Raw genomic sequence first — 23,236 nt, forward strand, 5'->3', positions numbered from 1 at the left:
TCCAATTAGGGCTTGTGTACATAGTTTGTCACATTTTTTCCTTTGCAGACATTGGTGACCCACTGGAAAGAGTTTTATGACCCATTATGGGCCCCGACCTACCAGTTGGGAACCATTGTGCGTACCATTATTTCGCTCTCACTCAATGCTAATAAATCCAATCTGCTATGAGGAAATAAATGGGAATGGGAATGCTATCAGCTTCCAGCACAACTAAACCCTGATGCTAATTGGTCAGGTCTGTTTTCGGACCTGGCACAATCATTTCTAAAAAGAGCTTTGCAAGATGGATCAGTCTGATGGCAGACAATGAACCTAGACAGTCCATCTGTTTTGCAAGGTTGCCTTGACACAGCAACATTTTTGAACCCCTGCACAACACCATTCCACAGCTGCCAGAGTAAAGTTTAATAGTGGACAGTCTGCAGACATGAGATCTCACAGAAGCTCAAGTGATCACACCTAACATCAGAAGAAGCACAAGCATGCAGGATGATCATCATCCTTAGCTTCTGTATTTGCAGGGATAAACAAAAAATGTCCACTCTGCTCAGAGCACGGTTGTGTTTGTGCAGCAAAGTTTGTGAGCTGCAGGTTGGTGACACTTCTTGGTCCGTGCTCACTCTCACCGGCTTTTGCAGGTTTTCTGTTGAAAGCAGCTGGATCTGGAATCAGACATGTTTGATATTTTTGATTCCAGCTCAGGGAGCCTCTAACTCAAGCAGAGGAAGTAAAATAATTGTATTGGCACCACGGACTTGAGGATTATTTGGATAAATAATCCGTCAAACCTGACACTAATACATTTTATTCCTATTTCTATATTTCTGCAGCTGTAATGTCTAAATTTCTCTCTGCAGACCTTTTAAGTATGTCTGATTCTGACTGGTGAGACAGGGAGTAACGTTAGGATGCATCCATCTAAAACTGTAAGCTAAATCACAAATGAATGGTTGCTTTTTTGTGCAGTGCAGACAGCATGCAGGAGTTTAGGAGAAAATCAACATGCACATCCCTTAGCGGGTGTTGGATCCAAAATCATTAAGAAGTATAAAAGGTTTACACACCATGAATCTCCCATTTAAGGATTTATTCATCATCAAGTTTGGAGCAAACATGCTCCTCCCCAGACTCACCTCAGTGTTCAAGAGTTTACCTGCAGGTTTACATCATTAAAAACAAGAAATGACCAAATATTTGTAGCCTAAGACTTCTATTTGCGTTCCTGGTTCCAAAATAGGTATCCAAACTGGAGAATTTTCACTTCTCAGAGTTTAAGATTCACTTATGAGAGGTGTAGATGTGGGTATTTAGAGGGTATGTCTATGAAGGTCACACGTGAGGATGTTTGAACATTGTGTGTCTATGTCTGTTTGTGTGAGCGTCCACAGGAGAGAGAGAGAGAGAAAAAAAAGTGGTGTGACAGGATGGGGAGGAGGGTGTCTCCCTGGGTGACACAGTCCCACTGAGACCCAATCTGTTCACTTCAGGGAGAGTGAACGGCTCGTGGAGGAGGAAGGGGGAGATGAGGGAGACACCACTCGTGGAATTACAAAAAAGCTGCAGAATCTCCATTTTAAAAATTAAAAACTCCTGAAGCTGCTGCAAATATTACTAGACAATCAAGCTACGAGAAGAAGGAGAGAAAGAGGGAGATTAGTCAAGGAGACTGGAGCGGATGAGCTGTGAGAAGAAAAAGGAAGCACACAGGTTTACTGTGAGCACAATGAAGGATCAATTCAGCACACATGAGGACAAATAATGAGCAGGGTGCCTGCTGTTATATAATATTTTTACTGTCAGCCTCCCTGGCTGTCTCCCTCTCTCGCTCTCCATCATCCTCTTATGAGAGGATTACATAGAACGCTCTGTGAATTGGTGAATTTAATATACAGGGTAACAAAGGTCCAGGTCAGCAACAGCACGTGCCAAACACACTCTGACTTAACGCAGTAAAGATATTAGAGTAAAAGCACTGTAAGGGAAGCCTTATGTGCCATTTCTCTAAATTTAACAGCAAAGGTGAGGAACTAAATAAAATGGAAACAAGCCTTAACCTTCATGGTTGAAAAAGAAGGTTTTGGCCCTGTCTTTATGGACACTCACCGTACAGGGGATGAACTTTTTCATAACTTCCTCTGTTTAGGTTTAATAAGGATACTGATTCATGCATAACTAGGGGTTTGCAGGTCCGTGCTTTAGATGTTTCTAAGAAGGCCTCTGCAAACAGTCATGGTAGTCAGGACCACTTTGACACATGATAATGATGTTGATGTTATAAATGTTCTTTTTGCACGTATCGCTGTTATTTGTGTTTGGCTGGGTGGCTGTTCTGGGATCCTCCTGCCCTTCCACAAACCTGCGTGGAAATCATCAAGCAGGAACAGCACCATTCCTGTCTTTCCTGTGCCTACAAGGAAAGCCTATGGCAGGGAGAGAAGTAGAGCAGAGCAGGCATTAATGACAACAAAAGTAGAATAAAGGAGGAGCTGGGGTGGAGGAGAGTAGCAAAAGCAGCTTGCAGAGGGAGCAGCAGAGTGTTGCCAGGCTAGAACAGTAGCTAAACAGGCTAGAGTAAATATGGCAGCCAATAGCATGCTTAGAGCAAATCAGCTGGGCATCAGCTGATGAGGGCTTGAGTGAGATCAGCTGATCTTGATTACATGTCAGCACTTGACTCTGTGGCCTGCCTGAACTAACGCTACATGCTTGATAAAGAAGCAGAAGATGCTCTGCACCCCTGCAAGCTCCTGTTTAAGGATTTATTGAATTTAAACTTTAAAGCCGACACACTTTTACTTAACTTGGCACAATAGATGGATGTGTTTCACACATCCATCTGGAAAATCACTCATAGACAGCGCTTGGGAAAGGGCAGAGCCTTTGAAAAAGAACTCAGAGTGTGATTGGATGAATGTTCTGTCTGTCACATCTTTACGGGCCAATCAGAACAACGACTAACCTTGCAAAGCAGATGGATACGCACGTTTCCTTGTTTTTCACTGGCGAATCCATCTTGCAAAGCTCCCGTCTGAACTGTTTCGGCCCAGTTAGAAAGTGACAGGACCAATCAGCGATGAGGAACAGTACTTTCAGGTGCAACAGAGTCGTGACATAAACAAGCAGCAGTAAAAGTCTGGTGCAGTTATGGTAGAAGAACTAAGCGTGGATGCTGCATTTGTAAATCTGAGGAGTAGCGTGATAGCTCAAAATGTGACTTCATGTCGCTCAATAAAGAAGACTTCCTGGTGAGCAGATCTTTTCTGTTTCTTTTACAGAAATAATTCTGTCAGAAAAAAAAATTCTGCAGACTGTCTAAATTGCAAAAAGGCACTGACTGTGGGTCAGCTCTGAAACTTGGCCAACTTATTTGTATAATTCAGACTGTTCAAAGGTTTCTTGCCATTTTTATTCCTTCAGACCAGCAATAGTTGATGCTAGAGCTGTGGCTCTCCAGGCTCAGTGGTGTGTCTGAGGCAGGTATCGGTGTGCCGTGGGAATCCGTACAATCCTACAATACAACATTACAGCAGCTCAAGATACTGTAACGTGTGTTACTGCAGCTATTTTGCACGAGTATGAATATGGTGTGCTTTAAGATTTTGGCTTGTTATAGGAGAAACTCGGGCAAACCACTTGGCTACAGGTTCTGTGTTTTAGGGTTGTCAGTCTGCACAAACATGAGGATCATCATGTCTGTAGATTTATCCATGGGATTCTTGTGAGCAGCCCCAGAGTTATTGGAGGGATTCTTTATCAAACTCTGTGCAAATGACCACGTTGACTCAAAGACTGATAAGATTTCCAGAGGTCAAAGGTCAAGGTCATTGGACCTCATGGTCAACCCTGGCCTAAAACATTTCTATGGATTACACAACCACAGAAAACCCACAGCCCTTTTTTTGATCCATAACTACTTAGATATCATAAATGCTGTTTGTAGATTACAAAGTTTGAAAGTTGCACCAGTCACACCAGTCATTGTCAAAATACCAGAATTTAGAACATCAATATGATACCTGCAAAAATCAAACCATATTGATACGCAGGCTAATTTACTGTTTCAGGAGTTGCAGACGAACTTCTGCAGACTGTCTGACTTGCACTAAATCATTGAGCCTGTTTTATGCAACTTCATGCCATTATTGTCTGCCTTTTTCCTCTTACGCAACTATCTAATTAACACTGATTTTTAAAAACGTCAAGGTATGAAGAATTTTTTGTCAGATTCCATCGCTTGACAAACCTGAGATTGGTCATGTGATTATTTAAGATCTGCAGATGTCTCTTCTGTGGGAAATGGACTTGCATTTTCCTATAGTTTTTAAATAAAGTGATCTTTAAATAAGGCCTTTGTCAGATTAGTGAGTTTGGTATGAGCATTATTCCTTGCTGATAAAAAGTGTGCACAGCTAAAAGAAGATAGACATTCAGGGTGAACCTGCTTGTTTAGCTGTATTGACCTTTGATATTGTAATTGCAGTGTGACGTTGCTGGTTGAACTTTTCTGCGTTTGCTCGGTGAGATGCTGAGCTATGATCTCAGTGTGAGGTGTGAGTATTACTGTGAGTCTCTGCTGGCTCTCTGACGGTTGTAATTACGATATTTCAGAGAGCCCGAGGTCACGGCACTCCTGCCTGCTCACGCTCTCTGGCTCATTAATCGTTGCCAGCTGAGACCAATCAGGTCCTCGCTACGCCGGCGAGAAAAGCCACATCAGCTGGGAGGGAGAGCTCAGAACGGTGAGCCCCACACGAAGGAAAATGTCCTGGGACACCGTTTGTTTACTAGAGATGTGTCTCATACCTGCACAGACTCAGAGACTAAACCTTTAAAAAACAGCAAAGTAATGAGGAAGCTGTGGGTCTGCATGGAGGCATGCTGAAACTCTGCTTTATAACTACATCAGAAATGTCAAAATCCAATAATTTAATACTTTGATACTGTGCCATAATCAATTTAAACAGCAACAAAAGTAAAAGTAAAACTGATTTTGGACAATTTCTTAAGAGAAAGAGTATGGATGAAATCCTGGCTGAGAAGAAGGTAAAGTTGAGTTTATGTGCAGCTGTCATGTTTGTGAGCTGTAAAAGTATTACACATCTGGTTGGTGACATCTTCTCATCTGTTTGTTTTTAGTGGCTATTGCAGAGGCAGTCCAAACAGAAATTGTTTGACATTTATTGAATTTCCCCAATATTATTTACATGATATAGGCATCTGCAAATGAGAGCTTAAAAATTATTATTGTATTAGAAAGTATTAAATTTTCTGCTGATATTTACAACCAATATATCAGTTGTGAATATCAGTTCCAGCAGCTCAAATATCAGCCAATATTAGCTGTGAACACCAGCCCATATCAGCTGTAGATATTGTCTAATATGTGCTGTAGATATTGGTCTATAATGACTGTAAATATTGGCCTATAACAGCTGTAAACACCAGCCAATATTAGCTGTATATATTGTCCTTTTTGCTGTAAGCATTGGTCTATATCGACTGTAAATATTGGCCTATTTAAGCTGTAAACACCAGCCAATATTAGCTTTGAATATCCACCTACATTAGCTGTAAATATTGTCCAATTTGCTGTAACTATCGGCCTATATCGACTGTAAATATTGGCCTATAACAGCGGTAAAAACTAGCCAATATTAGCTTTAAATATCAGCATATATTTGCTGTAACCATTAGTGAATATTAGCTTAAAATATTTTCCTATATGCTATAAATATCGGTCTATATTGATTGTAAATATTGGCCTTTATCAACTGTAAACACCAGACCAGTAAATATTTGTCTATATTACTAGAAATATTTGCTTTAGCTGCTGTAAAATTTCTTTTAACAGTTGTAAATATCAGCATATATCAGCTGTTAATATCAGCCTATATCAACTGTAAATATCAGCTTATGTTAGCTGTAAATATCAGCTTATATTAGCTGTAAATATTGTCCTTTTTGCTGTATCGGTCTATATCAACTGTAAATATTGGCCTATAACAGATTTAAACACTAGCCAATATTAGCTTTAAATATCAGCCTATATTAGCTGTAAACACCAGCCCATATCTGCTGTAGATATTGTCTAATATGTGCTGTAAATATCAGCATATATCAGCTGTAAATATCAGCCTATATCAGCTGTAAGTATCAGTCTATATTAGCTGTAAATATTGTCCTTTTTGCTGTAAATATTGGTCTATATCAGCTGTAAATATTGGCCTATTTAAGCTGTAAACACCAGCCAATATTAGCTTTGAATATCCACCTACATTAGCTTTAAATATTGTCCAATTTGCTGTAACTATCGGCCTATAACAGCTGTAAAAACTAGCCAATATTAGCTTTAAATATCAGCATATATTTGCTGTAACCACCAGTGAATATTATTTTAAAATATTTTCCTATATGCTATAAATATCGGTCTATATTGATTGTAAATATTGGCCTTTATCAACTGTAAACACCAGACTATATCAGCTGTAAATATTGGTCTATATTGACTAGAAATATTTGCTTTAGCTGCTGTAAAATTTCTTTTACTTTATTTCTTTTATCAGCTTATATAAGCTGTAAATATTGTTCTTTTTTGCTGTAAATATCGGTCCATATCAACTGTAAATATTGGCCTATAACATATGTAAACACTAGCCAATATTAGCTTTAAATATCAGCTTATATTAGCTGTAAACACCAGCCCATATCTGCTGTAGATATTGTCCAATATTTGCTGTAAATATCAGCATATATCAGCTGTAAATATCAGCATATATCAGCTGTAAATATCAGCCTATATCAGCTGTAAGTATCAGTCTATATTAGCTGTAAATATCAGCCTTTATCAGCTGTAATTATCAGCCTATATCAGCTGTAAATATCGGCTTATATCAGTTGTAAATATTGACCTAAATCAGCTGTATAAATTGTTCTGTATTGGCTTTAGATACAAGCCTATATTAGCTGTAAATATTCTCCTTATTTACTATAAATTGGAGCCCATATAAGCTGTAAATATTGGTGTATATTAGCTTAAATACAGGCCTATATAAGCTCTATTTATCACCTATATCAACTGTTAATATCAGCCAAAAATGGTTGTAAATCTGGCCTTTGTCAGCTGTATATATAAGCCTTCAGTGCATGTTTTTTTTTTTTTTTTTTTTTTTTTTTTTGGAAGAACCAACAGATCTAAAATTGATCATTCAGCTTTAAAGTTTAAAAAAGACTGAAGTTTCAGGTCTGGACTACATTTATATATCAGTATTTGGACAGAAATATTGAAAAGCATAGGATCAGGCCACAGCCTCTCCTATGGGGCTGAAATCTTAAGTCTACAGGTGCCATACTTTTGTAAAATGCCATGCAACACATCACAGATTGTGGACTTGAAGCCTTGAACTCAAATGTCCCGAATACGTTGATTGAACGATACGTTATTGAATATATTGTTCTTTTAAAAGCCTGAGTATTTTACAATATCTAAAACTATTTAAAGTAACAGAGATATTGCATCATCTTAATAAAAAGTATTGGAGAATTTAAACTCTTGCCAATCTCAGTGTAGTTCACTGTATCTGCCTGAAAACTGAAAGTAAACACAATTTTAAAGAGGCAGACCCTCAATCAGTACGTCTATTTTAAGACACGTGCATGTTCATGGGGGTCGGATTGCCCTTTAGCGTGAAGCGTCTGTAATTAACGGAGTTTTTTGCTGTGGGCTAGCCTCGTTAGCTGGTAGCGTATGTGAAGGTGTCAGGCTGCAATCTGTCGTGAGCTTTAATGAGGAGTTTCCTGCAGCCTGCACAAACTGCGAAGATGGATGCCGAGCTCCACTGAGGGGCCGAGTCAGCACGTTTTATTTCACATGGAGAGGACAGCAGTGAGTCCACGAGACAGACTGATTCATCAGAAAGAAATGTACACATCCTCCTTTGTGTCTAATCAGCTGTTTGATGGATTCCTGTCCTTGGTTTACAGACTCTCTGTGGTGAACATGTTTATGGACATGCGTTACCTGCATGTCTGAAGGACAGAGGAGTTTTCCCTGGGAGGTTCAAACCAGGATACAACTGACAATTATCTATTGATGATATTGGAAAGCTGATTCTGAATCAGCTGATGCTTAGCATCTTGCTGGCATCGTTTTGGGGAAGCTTAGGGAATCCCTCATAGCTCCCAGGCATCACGAACCTCCTCAGGGCCCAACAGAAAAGAGAGAAACAGAGAAAAAGAGGTGGGAGGGATGAAAGAATGAAAGGACAGGTTTGAATTCATGGCAGTACTAAAAGAGGCGTGGTCCTGCTCCAGAAACTTTATGATATCCCTCCACAACCACAATTTCTGTGAAAACCTACACTGCAGGAATGTAGATCTAAGGCTGGCTACCAGGGGTGTAATGGTATTTTATTTATCACAGTTCAGGGCATGAAGTATCATGACAAATATGCCTGGAAAAAGAAACAAGACAGTATTTACATGTCAGTATGGTTGCAGTAACACTCACAAGTGTTTGCAATCCACTATTTAAAAAACAATAAAGCAGAGGAAAAAGCAGGCACAACAAAACACACAATGAAGAAAATTTACCTCCAGCAGCAGTGAGAGATGAAACCCGTCTGCTTCTTCTCCCTTTCCTCAGTTTCTCTGTGCTGTTTCTAAAAATCCTCTGGACACGAAGGCAGAGAGGGTCATGGACTGATTCTGATGCTAATGAATTTTGAAGTCTATAGACTGAGTTGCAGAAGCAGAGAACACCAGCTTGTGTGTGTATTTTAGTGCTCTGCTCAGGCTTCATTTCAACGCACCTTCACTGTTTCATCAGTGAAGTTGTCATGCACACTTCATAAACTATAATATGCATTGCTGTGGGATGCACGCATGTTAATCTACTCTTTTTATTTTGTATTTTAAGATCAGAAGAAAATAGGATCTTTCTCTCTATTGTGTATCTTTTTTGTCTTGAGTTTAAAAAGAACTCTGCATGATCAGACCAGTTCACCTTTTTGAATAGATATTTCTCTCTTTTCTCTCTATTTATCTTTTACATTTCTACTGAACTCAAAAGCTCAGAAGTTATCTGCATTTTGAGTGAAGGAGGCCACCATATTTTCGTCCACACTGGTTCTGTGCTGCAGGTAAAGATTAACACAGTACGAAAACACTTCTGGTTTGCTCTTTTCAAAGTAAAAGTCCACTTTAGCAGTCCTTTAAAGAAAATCCCTTCATTTGTACATAATGCTTTTATTTTTAAAAGCTCCAAAGCCAACTTGCAGCAAACTTGTGCTGGGTAAGAAAGCTGTGGCAGTGCGTGTTGTAGCAGACATGTGCAGCAGATCCAAGTAGCGAAATATACTGCCAGTCCGAAATAGCCGGTTACTGCATAGGAACGGTGTGGAGTGCTACGGTCAAGTGACGTCACACTACCAGTGCGGACAAAAACATAGCGACATCCTGGTAAGTTTATAAGCTCAATTTTACTCGAAATTCAGAAATCTACGAACATGACACGCCAGATGGATTTGTTTCTCACATCCATCTGGGAAAGCTTCAATAGGAAACATTTGGCAGAGGCTTTGGAAAAAACTCAGACTGTGATTGGATGAACATTCTGTCTATCACATCTCTACGGGCCAATAAGAGCAACAAAACATGGGACGTAGCAGCTTTCGAGCTGCGCGTGTGCAGCTACCGAGGAATAACTCGGAACATGGCAACTATAGACATGTAACTCGACTTTTGCCATTTTTGAAAAGAAAACAACTCACTGCTGTTCTTTGTTCTTTTAACGAAGAATTGTTGTCAAGTTCTGATAAAACTTACGCTTTAGCAGCATCCATGCTTAGCTCTTCCACCATAATTGCACCGGCCTCTTGTTGCTGCTTGTTTACGCCACGACTCTGCCGTGCCTGAAAGTACTGTCCCTCGATGCTGATTGGTCCTGTCACTTTCTAACTGGGCCCAAACGCTTCAGATGGGAGCTTAACGAGATGGATTCGCCAGTGAAAAAACAAGGAAATGGGCATATCCATCTGCTTTGCAAGGTTAGAAATCCAGAGTTTTTTTGTTCACCATACATATGAGGGATAGAAATATCTATCAATTAGGTGAACTTGTCTGATCATGTTGGGGTCCTTTTAAACAGCACAGACTGTACCAACTATGACCGGTAACTTTGAAAATGTAGTCTTTGTCCTTAGAACAGGGGTGTCCAAACTTCTCAACTGAGGGCCACATATAGAAATTTATAAGAGTAGTGGGGCCACCACATCTGGGAATGTTAAAGTTAGAAACCAATTTAATGTAGATTAAGATATTCTTCGTGATTGAGTGTGCTCACATGGCTACTTAGTGGTTGACAATGCAAATGGCCAGTCAATCTAAGGATTCTTGGGAGGCGAATCAGATTTCAGGGGTCCCTGGTTGGCCCTGGCTATCACTGGCTGCATAACCGAAATGCTATTGGTGCTTCTGTATGTTGCAGTAATTGATTAGGACATTATAAATCAAGATAACATTACTGCTCTGGTTGCCAATATGTTAACCATTTACATTTTCATCTTAGTTCAGTCACAAATTTAAATGTAACAATAAATTCTTCTTGTCAAAATGTTTGTTTGTTTGGTGGTAGCACCTTGCACTGAAAACTAAGAAGTACAATACAGTCAAGGAAAACCTTCATGTTCTAATGTGGCCATATTTTATTTTATTTTTAAAATTTGCAGCAGGCCAATTAATGGGGCCAGAGGACACGGGCCAGATTTTGCCCCCAGGCCATAGTTTGGACACCCCTGCTTTAGACCATATTGCGTAGATTTAGTCACATTTTAGTCATTTTTTATCTCTGCATTCCTATTGGACAAAACTTAAAAAAATAATTCCTGTCAAATTTTACTCAATTAAAAGTCTTCAAATATAAGTTTCAATCTGATTTTCTCTCAGATAAAGCCACATAGGCCATAAAAACACGTAATTACCACTCCGATAACAGAGATGCGGATTCGCACAGGATTATTATTACCTGTCAACTTCTGTGTGAGCTGAAACATGTTCAGTATTTTGCCCTGGAATTTCACTCTGAAAATTACAGACATGGTTGATTCACACTATAAACACAGACATTACCAGGGGACTTTAGGTAAAAATAATCCCATGCGAGCATTTACTTTAAATATTTTTGCAATATTTATTCTCTTTGAAGCAATTCTTATTGGCCAAATTGTAAAATTAACATTAACCCTTAAAGCCTGTTGTATTATATTCGATACATACTTTTATGATACCTCTATCTAATCAATATCATCAATAAATTACTAAAAAAAATCCTCAATGCAATCTGATAAATTATACAAATGCCCTCAAGGAGATTATCAGTTATCAAAAACAACCAACGTATCAAATGAGATGCAAAAAAATGTATATGTTAAATTTTATGGAAATTTTGTGGAGGTTTTTTGGATTTCAGTAGAAAGTGAAATAAACATTTCGGTTCCAAAAAAATGAGAATTTTCTGTCTGTTTTCTGTCTATGTGCTTTCAGGCTTTAAAGGGTTAATGTAAAACACTTCTACAAATGCACTATCAATGTGTTAACTGATTTATAACACACTGATGAAAATACTGACATCCCTTATATGCACAGTGGAGAAATATGGATTTTAAACAACCAACAGTCCAACATTTTATTCTCCTCGATGAAAACTAAAATGACTTCTGGTCAGAGTTATTAAAGATCTATTTTTAGCTTGCCTTAGTCTCATCTTCCACATGGAAAGGGGGCTTCATGAACATTTTTAATTTAAACAACACTAACTAAAGCAAACTGTGAGCTCTCCTGGGAGTCAAAAGTAATAAATGAGGGAAAATGAGAATTATAAATCTGGGACTTAATGCTGCTTTTTTGCAGATGACTCAAACCTGCACTGAAAACCCGACCACAAAAACTGTGGTACAAACCAAACCATGACCTCTGTCACTGCTGCACCCTGAGTTTTTCCATTCAGAATTTTTGTTTTTGTAGTTGCTGCTGCTGAATATACTCTTGAATCCTGCTAAATCATTGTATGTTATATTCAGAGCACCTCATTAATCAAAGCAATATGAGCTGCACTTAGAGTAAAAAGCCCTCAGAGGTTGGCATGAACTCAGCAGTGAGCGTGTCATGACGAAGGCTGAACCACGCCCAGCACTGGTCTTTCCTTCCATATTCATTTCCGGAAGTAAATCATTTTTGTAATCCTAATCTGAATGTTGTGACAGATTAAGAGAGCGAGCGAGTGAGATAGAGAGATAGTGAGAGGAGAGAGAGAGGATGCAGCCTCTCTAATCTCCGACAAATTCTGAAATGTTGCTTAACAAAGTCTTAGTCTCCTGTTGTCCTTTGTGCTTTATTTTACATGAAGAAGGCAGCAGTGAACCCAGGTTTCATTTAAGCTTTATTCTACCATCATATCTTTTATCTATGTTGTTCATGGGCTGATTGCATGGATGTATGTAGAGATTAGGGAGTGTCTGCTGTGTGAGGATGGGGGAGGGTTAAAATCCACATCCATAATATAGAAATATAAGCACTGGAGGAGACAGAGAGAACATGCAGAGATGGAGGCTAACAGATAGATAGATACTGACAGAATATGGTGTAAAAGCCAAAGTAAATTATTTATCCCAGCCAAAAACACATCAATAATTTAGCGGTGTCAGAGTCTGACTTGTCTTGTGTTGGCGTGCGTGAATAAGTTATCTCTGAGTTTCACGTGCTCTGAGCCGCCCACGTCTCCGATGTTTGCTCTAACAACCAAACAGCGCTCATCACCTTTGAATTTAGATTTGAAATCAAATGTTCTGCAGCTTTTTAAGAATTCAGTCCTCATCACATGGAACAAATCCTGGTGGTGATTGTGCTCTTTCTCTCTGCATGATTCTTCAGCTCACTGACTAACTAGATCAGCCTGATAGGAGGTGAACGGCTGACACAAGAGTGCCTTTCACTGTAAAACCCACCCAGGTTAAAACGGATCTACAGCCGAGGAGTGGCACAGTGGAGGATTCAGAGGAGAGGAAAATGGAGCTGCAGGAAGAGTCAGTCATACATGGGCTGGTCATGTCAAAATAACAGGCCTTTTTAGCATAATGGTACAGTTTCTGCCATTTTTACACAAACCAATCCAAATGAAGTCCTGCATTCAGACGACATTTTAATATCAAATGCAATGCACTTCAATTCATGAAAAATGACTGGAAAACACTGTTATGTACATGCCAGGCCACTAGTTGGCAGTGTGACTTTGTAATGGCAACCATACATCCTCTTCCTTCAGAGTGGTGAGGTGTAAAACACACAAAACTGGCACAATAGAAATGCTTGTGTGGACAGACAATGAGGTGTGGCTTCAGTTGAAATGAGGACTGGGAGTGAGCAGCAGAACTCAGGAGGCCACCATTGTTGTTGTAGTCCTTCCCTCCTTTTCAGATGAACCATTAGCTGTTATGGAATTGCAGGCTAATTCTAGTGACCCTCATCACTTGACTCAACTAAACATGAAGAGCTGACTCTTTTGGCTCCCAAACAGCTCTTCATTTAGCACCATTACAGCCTCATTAGATCAACTAATTAGTAATGTTTGACATGATCATGCCCGTATGTTACTCCAGTTGTGCCTAATTTTGTCCAGCCATCCATTTTCTTTACCGCTTATCCCATTCGGGGATATCCCATCTATCATTGCGTGAGAGGTGGGGTACACTCTGGACTGGTTGCTCTGGTCATAGAGAGACAGACAACCAAGCACACTCACATTCACACCTACGGCCAGTTTTAGAGTCACCAATTAACCTTATGAGCATGTTTTTGTGGTGAGGGAAAGCCGGAGTACCTGGAAAGAACCCATGCATGCACGGGGAGAACATGCAAACTCCGCACAGAGAGGTCCTGCATAGGAAGCGAACCGGGGACCTTCTTGCTGTGAGGAAACAGCGCTAACCCCTGCGCCGCTGTGCTAGTTTTGTAATTAATGAGAACTTCGAATCCTAATCACTGTCTGGGCCGTATGACACCCCTGGTTTAGGTTGTTTGCAATCACTTGATCCAGAATGTCAGTTTTGGGTCAGAAAGTGGGGGAAAGCCATGAGGACTGAATGGGAATGGAGGAGAGTTAGTACTTTACAGCCCTAAATGGATCTGTATGCTGCAATTATCATCACAAAATTTTTATAAACATACAGTTAGACAGATGGATGGATGGATGGATGGATGGAAATTAAAATTAAAATTAAATTTACAAAAAAGGGAAATTTAACAGATTCACCTGGCGCGTGGAGATGATAAATATTATGCAGACCTGCAGACCTCCCAGTGCCTTGCGTTGTCTGGCCAAATAAAGGGAGACCAGAGTCTAGAGGAGTCTAGTCCTGAGCTAAGAGGGTAGCTGAGCCTCTGTACAAACATGCTTTTAATTAAAACATTGGTGTATTGTCATTAGAATAAACCTTTAGGGTGGATGACAGAGTATGTGTAGCTCACAAACAAGCCTGTTTTATTGAACAACTCTTTAATGTGAGCCACTGTAGCTCCTGTAATAATGCCAGTTTCCTTTCCTCCATTCTTTATCGTTGTTTATTTCCATTTAAAAAGCCAAACTGGTACCAAATGAAGAGCCAAACCAGTTCTACTGAGCTGAACCAAATGATCCGGATCTTAAAATAAGAGGCGAATTTCACATCCCAATAAGTGAGACTGGAGGTTGGTGAGACAGACATCAGCTGGGGAAACACGGGTAAGATCAGAGTTTAATGAGCTAAACCAGGACAGAACTGGACTGAACTAACCCAGACTGCTTTGTGGTACCGTAAATCCAGACTTTAGACTTTAGGCTGTTTTCATTCCTGCCTGCTGCTGTAACACCATGAGATTTTTTAATGAATATATTTTACTATCTCAGGACACAATAGTAGCTTAAGTTCAAGAACATTTTTATTTTTGATGTTTAATGCTTGGCATAGTCCTACACATCTCTAAACACAACCTTTTGGTAGAGTTTCTCTGTTTATAAATCACTACTTCCCCCACTGTGACTTCTTCACTGCTGATTGACGTTATCTGCACTGAGATTCTTCGGTCACCACATACTGGCAATTCTTTGGTGTATCAAAAATCTGCAGAAGTTCTGTAGGTATCTCTTACAGGATGATGTTCAGGCTGAATCACAGAAAAATACCTTAGATCCATTTCATAAGACAGGTGTGAATGAGCTCATCAGAAACTGCGGATAGGCCCCAACCTCCTGAAACCTGAGCTGTAGTTCTGGAGGCATTTTTAGTTTCTCCCATTTATTTGGGATAAGTAAGATTTAATAGTTTAAAACATCAGGAATTTTCCTTTCCAAAATTCATACAAAATCCCCAAAATTTCAAGGAAATTACCAAAGATTTCTGTGAAAATTCATAAACAAATTTATAAAGTATTCCATAAAAATTACCCAAAAGTTTCTCTGAAACATCCCCAAATGGTTTAGAGAAACTTTATCAGCCTTTTTAAGTGTAAAAAAGTCAAAAAGTTAAAAAACAAAAGTGAATTCCTAAAAATTCCCTAAATTCGAAAGCAAACACCCTAAAAATTCCATAGCAAATTCCCAAAATTTACAAAAACATTCTCCAAATTTTTATGACAAAGATGAAACATCCAAACATTCAAACAAATCCTTTAACATTTCCATGAGAGTTCTTCAGCATTCTTAGGAACCCTTAACCGTGCAAAGCAGATGGATTCACCCATTTCCTTGTTGCTCACTGGTGAATCCATCATGCAAAGCTTGTTTGTGATAAATAAAGATCAAATCAAATTTATGCGATATAGACAGTGTGAAGGAATGTATTTGCTGTGAAGGAATTTATTTGCTATGTTTGTGTTTAATGTTCCATAATTAGGTGCCTAGGGCTTCTTTTTTTTGTTTCTGTGGTATTGAATTGTCGCTGTATATTTAAACTTTTACCAGTATTGTATCACAGATTAGATTTCTGGTATCGTGACAAGCCTGGTGCTGTATTTCTGTGAGTGCTGTTAAAATCATGGAGGTTATAACTCACAGATGGCCGCTCTCCTGACATCTCTGTTTGACTCCTGTGGAAAAAAATAACACATGCCACGTAAAAACAAAATGGTCTGCAGTGAGAGAGCACCCGCCTGAAAAACGAAGAGGATTCTGTCCTTCATAAGACATCCTGATATTTAGTTAAAGAATTTAGCACTGTGCTGCCTTTGTTAAAAACTTATCAGACAAAACATGAAACATGCATGATAGATTCTCCAGGAAATAACACCTCAAATATTGACTAATGTCTCTGCATTAATATAGAACCTCAGTGAGATGTGAAGCTACATAAGCGTTAGCTTATCAGCATTTAAACCATCAAAATATATTCAAACCTTCCACAGCTTTCTGCTGTAAATTTAGCGTAATTGACTTCAAAATGACACACTGGAGCTTGTCCATTCAGCTCTATGATGCTGTGGTTGAATCAGGTACTTTTGGCCTGGGAGAGCGGACATATTGAGCAGACCGCTGTGGCAGCAGGTCTCAGGCGTCGTGAATAGCGTACACGGAGGAAATGTGCTCCTTAGATAGTGACAGCTGCTTGAACCTGCTGGGACACGCTGAGTCAGACACGACCCACCATGGTGCAAAGAGGTGTGTCTGTGTAGGTGAGAGAGAGAGATAAGGAGATCACTGCAGTAGGAATAAGATAGAGAACACAGGACTGAAACAGCTGAAAGACAAAGCTGCAGGCTGGGATCACTTCCAGTAACATGCATGTACAGAATGCATGAAAATCACGAAATTAGGCTGTACAAAGCATTTTAAGATAATGACCCGTTTCAGTCATCATGATCCAGTTATTCTGACAGGTTAAGCCTGGTTGATCCTAAGGGTAGTTCTCTTCTGATCAACAAAAATGTTAGAAAACTTTGTTCAGATTGTGCAAATAAATGTTCTTTGCATCAGTGTTATTTTTGTCAACTAAAACTATGACTAAAACTACTCGTCGACAGCCTTTTTTTCCATGACAAAAACTAGACTAAGACTAACAAAAATAGATCTGTGATGACTAAAACTGACAAAAACTAAGTTTAGTTTTTCTCAAGATGACTAAAACTAGACTAAAATGTAATGTAGTTTTTGTCAGACATTCAAAATCTGTAATATTTCTCCACTAAATATAATGCATCTGTATCTATTCTGCCTCTCAGCTGTAGAAAGCAGGGACTCCAGGTTTGGCAGAGTGCAGAGAACACACTACCATGATTTGGTACCAGATTTAGGCAAGAGAATAAATGCTCGAACTAAAAGTAAAGACTGAAATGTGAGGACCATTCATGGACTAAAACTACACTAAAATGTTCAGAGTTTTTGTCAACTAAAACTAAAAGGGTAGAAATGACTAAAATGTGACTAAAACTAAAAGACATTTCATTTAAAGACTAAAACTAAGACTAAAATTAAAAATAGCTGCCAAAATTAACACTGCTTTGCATCCTAGTGGTTTAGAAAAATCTGAAGCAGTTCCATATCAGGGCTACGAATCCTCGCTCCACAGAACCAGCAGGGGAGGATGTAAGTGGACGTGAATATGCAAAACTAGAATGTAACTCTCCCAATTTCACAGTTTTAGCAGATCGTCGATACATTCTATTTCTGCACGATCTAAGATCGTCTTAACCCAATTATAAACGTAAATGTAATGAAAATTGGTTTCTTTTTTATTTAGAATGCACAGCTGTCATAGAGAGAGCTCTGAGGTTTGGAGACCAAAAGGGTTTTTGCACCAGCCTGTAAGCAGGCTGTTTATTTCTGCTGTGAAGTTGAACATTTCAACATGGGGCACTATGGGGATTGACCCATTGCAGGAGACAACCTCTAGTGGACATTCAAGGAACTGCAGGAATTCCTCTCTAACCCTTATAGTTTGCTGCTTGATCCATGACCACAACCATAATCTTATGCTATTGTTTTATCTACCATCCGCTATGTTAAATCAAGGAACTGTTTCTTTCCTGCTTCTATCAACAGCTTCTCAAAGTCTTGGATGTTGTTATCAGCCAGTGGATCCATTATTCAGTCTCTTCCTGCATGCTCTCTCTCTGTAGGCTGATCGAAAAGCGACAGCCCAATGGAGAAACCATCGAGTTATCAGCAGAGGGCCGTCCTGAGCTTGTGGAGGAGAAGGAGCTGCCAGTCGTGGACTGTACCTGCTTCGGCCTGCCGAGGCGGTACATCATCGCCATCCTGTCTGGCCTCGGCTTCTGCATCTCTTTTGGCATCAGATGCAACCTGGGCGTGGCCATTGTGAGCATGGTCAACGACCACACGGTCTACAAAGGCAACAAGGAGGTGCTGGTGGTAAGTGTGCTCTGTCAGTCTGTCTTTAAAGATATTTGCATTGTTAAATGTGTTTTTCTTATTGGTCTGCTGAACCTAACAGCACTTTCTGTTTCTAAAGTATGAGATTATGAGAAAGGCAGCACTAAAAACTTCCAAAAAAGTTGGGGCAGTGTGTAAAACGTAAATAAAAACAGAATGCAATGTGGCAGATATAACCTGGTGGTTTGGTCCATGTATGCACTTGGCCTAGGTCCGGCCTGTGGCTCTTTCAGTGCATGTCATTCCCTACTCTCCCATCCCTTCTACCTGCTCCACCCATTGTCCTATCTCTATCCAATAACAGAATAACAGAATGCATTGATTTTAAATCTTTTAAACGAATATTTGAATGGCTAATGGCTGTTTTCTCCTCTGTTTTCTCCTCTTAGTTTGTCCATGTCTTATGTGTTCTTGTAAAGCATCCTTGGGTTTCTTGAAAGGCGCTATATAAATTCCAGATATTTTTATTATTATTACCGTCTTATAAAACTTAAAGTCCTGTTGATTTTGTCCTGTCTGCAGGCAGCACAGTTCACCTGGGACCCTGAGACGGTGGGGATGATCCACGGCTCCTTCTTCTGGGGTTACATCGTCACACAGATCCCTGGTGGATTTATATGTCAAAAATTTGCAGCCAACAGGTGAATTTATTATTAATTTAATCTTCTCTAAACTCAGGTTTTCTTGTTTCTGTTTGTCATCAGTGCCATATGGAAAAGGAAGTCTTGCGTAAAAAAGTTGCTAAATAATAACTACCAGCTTTACCAGAGAAATGAACATCTGTTCCTGGAGACATATTTTGTCCCCCAAGACCCGTATGAATAGCTTGCCGTCAAAAGTCAACAATATTTTTAATTGTTTTATTGATAAAATCCTAAGAAAATAGGCCAACACATGTGCATCATATCTGAAGACCTTTCTATAAACTTTTAAGGCAGAGTTTTAGCCATGATCTTAATTTATATATGCCGGTCTAATTTTGACAAAACTAGAAAGGGGGCCCTGGACCAAAGGTTGGGAACCAGTGGTCTATAGATGGGGCCGGTGTGGGAGAATAACATCTTGGAATCAGTTCACAATCTAAGAGCAGTATCAAAAGACAAAAAAATATTTTAAAAAGTTGCTTAAAGGAACAATGTGTAGTATTTTCCCCCTGAAATGTCTATACCCATTTCAAATGACAACTCCTTTGTTATAACTCTTATTTAGTGGGGATGCTGAGCATCCATACTATTGATATTTGCATCGGCCATTTTGTTTATTATTCTTCTTCCGCGCCTGCTATGACAGGCCAGATGGATGTGTTTCACTCATCCATCTGGGAAAACTTCAATAGGAAACATTTGGGAAAAGGCAGAGGCTTTAAAAAAAGAAACTTGGAGTGTGATTGGATGAACGTTCTGCCTGTCACATCTCTACGGGCCAATCAGAGCATCAAAACATGTGACATAGCCGCTATCGAGCTGCATGTGCACAGCTACGAGGAATAACATGGGCCCAAAGTTCAGATTGGAGCTTTGCAAGATGGATCCGCCAGTGAGAAACAAGGAAACAGGCATATCCATCTGCTTTGCAAGGTTACTGAAACGCCAAGTCATTATTCCTTCTCCCCAGTGAATCACATTTTTGGAGGCTTTGGCGTGGCCATCATAGATGGTGGAAAGATTACATATTTTAGAGGTCTCATGGTTGAAGATTGCAAAACTGCTCAACAGCACCACCTTGAAATTTAAAAGAAAAGGGTTCTAGAGAGGTTATTTTCACCCAGAGTTATGACATTCGGTGAGCTTTGTCAGCTTAAGGAGATCTATAGAAAAGCCTCTTGGACCTGCACCCTAACTCCAACAGGAAATCTGCCATTTTGAATAATTTCACTAAAGTCTGCAGTGATTTTTGAGCCGTTTCCAGTGGTCCATCAAGGATAAACTCATCCCAAGGGGTTCATCTAAATAGCTGAATTTGGGTCATGCTTTGTGTTCATAACTTAAAGGTTGTGGCTGGTGGGGGCCATGAAACAGGAAGTAGTTTATAGCTGCCCATGCTCCAATCTGACTCAAACCAACCCTGAACCATTAATGTTTTATGGAGTAATTTCACATAATGAGAGAGAAAAGAACATTTTAAAGAGGCCTCCCTGGTTTGTGCTGCTTGGATTTCTCATAGTGCAAAAAAGGAAGGGCAATTTTAACCTATTATCTTCCTCATTATGTGAAATTCATCCATGAAACCAAAATGTTGGTTCAGTGGTTAGTAAAAACACCTTTTGGAGAGCAGATTTTATTATTTTTATTTCTATTGAGCCCTTGGTGCAAAACATGAGCTCCAAGAAAAGCGTCTCTACTTGTCATCTTCTGTTATTGTTTTGATGCAGAGCCCCCTGGTGGCAGAATTTACATACTGCATTTAAACATGGTCTTCCTGGGCTGGTGCAGCAGAATTTACACTACTGTCTCCAGTTAAATATCTGATCATAAGCATGGATCGCTCTGCTTTTTCATTTCACCTGTTTCTTTCTGTCATTCTTGTTCTGCTGTTGCTGTAAAATCATTTCCAATCTGAGTCTCCTTCTGTGCTTTTTGTTTTAAAGAGTGTTTGGCTTTGCCATAGTGGCCACATCCACCCTCAACATGCTGATTCCATCTGCTGCTCGCTGCCATTACAGCTGCGTCATTCTGGTCAGGATATGCCAGGGCCTTGTTGAGGTACAGTACGAGTCTGTGTGCACATGAACCCGCAGAAATCTCCATGCAGGAGTCTTCTCCTCACTGTGTTGTGTCCTTCAGGGTGTATCGTACCCGGCCTGCCACGGGATCTGGGCCAAATGGGCTCCACCTCTGGAGAGAAGTCGATTAGCCACAACAGCCTTTTGTGGTAAAGTTTCACATCTCTTTCTCCAAACCCAGTATCTGCTGATTTCTTCTTTGAATTTTAAACATGCATGGGAGCAGTGGATGGTTGATTCATTATTTTCTTTATGCCTCTTCAGGATCCTATGCGGGGGCAGTGGTGGCCATGCCTCTAGCTGGAATTCTGGTGCAATACAGCGGGTGGCCTTCAGTATTTTATGTCTATGGTTAGTACCTTTGGCTCTTTGGCTCAGATAAGTGATGTCACTTTAGTGCATACATCCGTACTCTGCATTAAGAATCTGATCTAGATCAGTGATTCTCAACTGGTGTAGCTTCAGGAACCACCACAGCACTCCTCTCCAGGTAGAAATTGGTTTAGCATGTGATGGTTGTCAATAGTTAATCCCTCTGATCCAAGACGGTCATGGTGATAATCAAGAGAGAAAGATGATAGTAACAAGAGCAAAGTTGGCATAAAGTTAGACTAAAAAGTTGAAAGTTTTAGAAGTCAAATATGCACATTTGTTTTATTATTACAAGCTCACAGCTTGATGTGAACCAGGCGGAGATGACACAAGGAAGTGTTTGATTTTACAGCATATTTAATAATTCTTATGTAAGTATAGAAGCTGTGTTATAAGATCTAAGTGTCAAATATCGCTTCTGCTGCAGCTGCAGACCCTCAAGTTTGCTGCTGACTGTTAGTGTTTTCAGACACGGTTCTGGTTCTGGCTCCGGTTCCGTTCTGGAGTCTCAAAACCTTGATGCTCTCTGGCGAGCCAGCCCATGTTCACACCAGTTTCAGCAGAACCAAAGTGGAAGGACATGATGGACATGTATCACCACATCCAGCTCCACTTTTGCCAAGTCTTTCCTGCTGTCCCGTATTTCTTCTTCAGTTTCTTGAGTTAATGAATCATTTGGTCTGGTATTCAGGTGAACCCAGCCTTCACTATCTCTTCCACAAGTTCGGCATATAACTCGCCCCTCCTTGTTCTACTCCCCAGCTTTACCTGGAATTCCGTCGATTCTCAGATTACAATCAAACATTTTGTCTCCCCAGAAAACCACTTTTTCTCCATTTTCTGCTCATCTTCACAACCTAGAAAGTGACACGCCCACTGATGATGTCATGGTTCCCAAGAAAGAACCAATTATTTTTGGTTCCAGCTGAGAAGCAACTTGTCAGGCTCAGACGCCATTTTTCCTTGGTTTGAATGCACCAGCCGGGTTCAAAATTAGGTTCAGTGACCAGAACAGGCACGGAGCCCTGCCGGTCATAAAGGCCTATGAGTGAGGAAGAGCCAGCAGCGCTAAAAAGCACAGCTATGAGGGTGGACAGGTAGGATCAGTCGGTGTTAATGTTAAACAGAGTACTGTATAGATATGTTCTAAATGAATGATGCACTGAAAAGATACCCTCATGATTCAGGGAGATGTCAATGAAACTAACTTGATGATTTGAAAAAGATTTTTATGAAATGGAAGACTTTTAAAACAACAAAAGACTTGAACAACAGAAAACCTGTCCTTAAAAAGAACATGTAGCATAATAATAAAAAAGTACAAATCATAAGATGTCAGTTTAATCAATCTGAATGTTGACCTTATGATCAGAGTGCAGCGGAGAAGAGACAAAGTCTGTTTTCTGGCTCAAATCTCTGTTCTGATGCTTTAAATGATCCATAGACCACTGTGGCTGATAGATTTGGTAAATTTACCTCACAATGAACAAAAAAACAGCATTTAACTGAATGTTAACTTTCAATAAAGGCAGTGACATCAGCTAACAACAGACTGGACTGAGATGAACTGCTCTGTGATTTTATATTGTTGTGTTAGAGGGGCGGGGTCATTCCCCACTGTGGGCTTGGGACATGATGAGCCCACATATTGGCCACACCCACATGAAACCAAGCCAGGAAAGAGGAAAAAAACTAAATCCAGAATTCAGTCACATGTAGATCTCAGT

The 23,236-nt window shown here is 39.9% G+C and overlaps 1 protein-coding gene across 1 annotated transcript in view; it reads left to right on the forward strand.

Moving 5' to 3' along the window:
• Positions 1–23,236, forward strand: part of slc17a7a (solute carrier family 17 member 7a) — a 41,362-nt gene that overhangs the window by 9,392 nt on the left and 8,734 nt on the right. The window contains exons 2-6 of the mRNA XM_041817328.1: positions 18,142–18,394; positions 18,938–19,056; positions 21,003–21,117; positions 21,199–21,286; positions 21,402–21,488. Of these exons, the coding sequence (XP_041673262.1) occupies positions 18,142–18,394; positions 18,938–19,056; positions 21,003–21,117; positions 21,199–21,286; positions 21,402–21,488 (662 nt within the window). The remainder of the gene's footprint in view (positions 1–18,141; positions 18,395–18,937; positions 19,057–21,002; positions 21,118–21,198; positions 21,287–21,401; positions 21,489–23,236) is intronic.

Source organism: Cheilinus undulatus, linkage group 21 (genome assembly GCF_018320785.1).
Source record: "Cheilinus undulatus linkage group 21, ASM1832078v1, whole genome shotgun sequence".
Classification (NCBI taxonomy): Eukaryota; Metazoa; Chordata; class Actinopteri; order Labriformes; family Labridae; genus Cheilinus; species Cheilinus undulatus.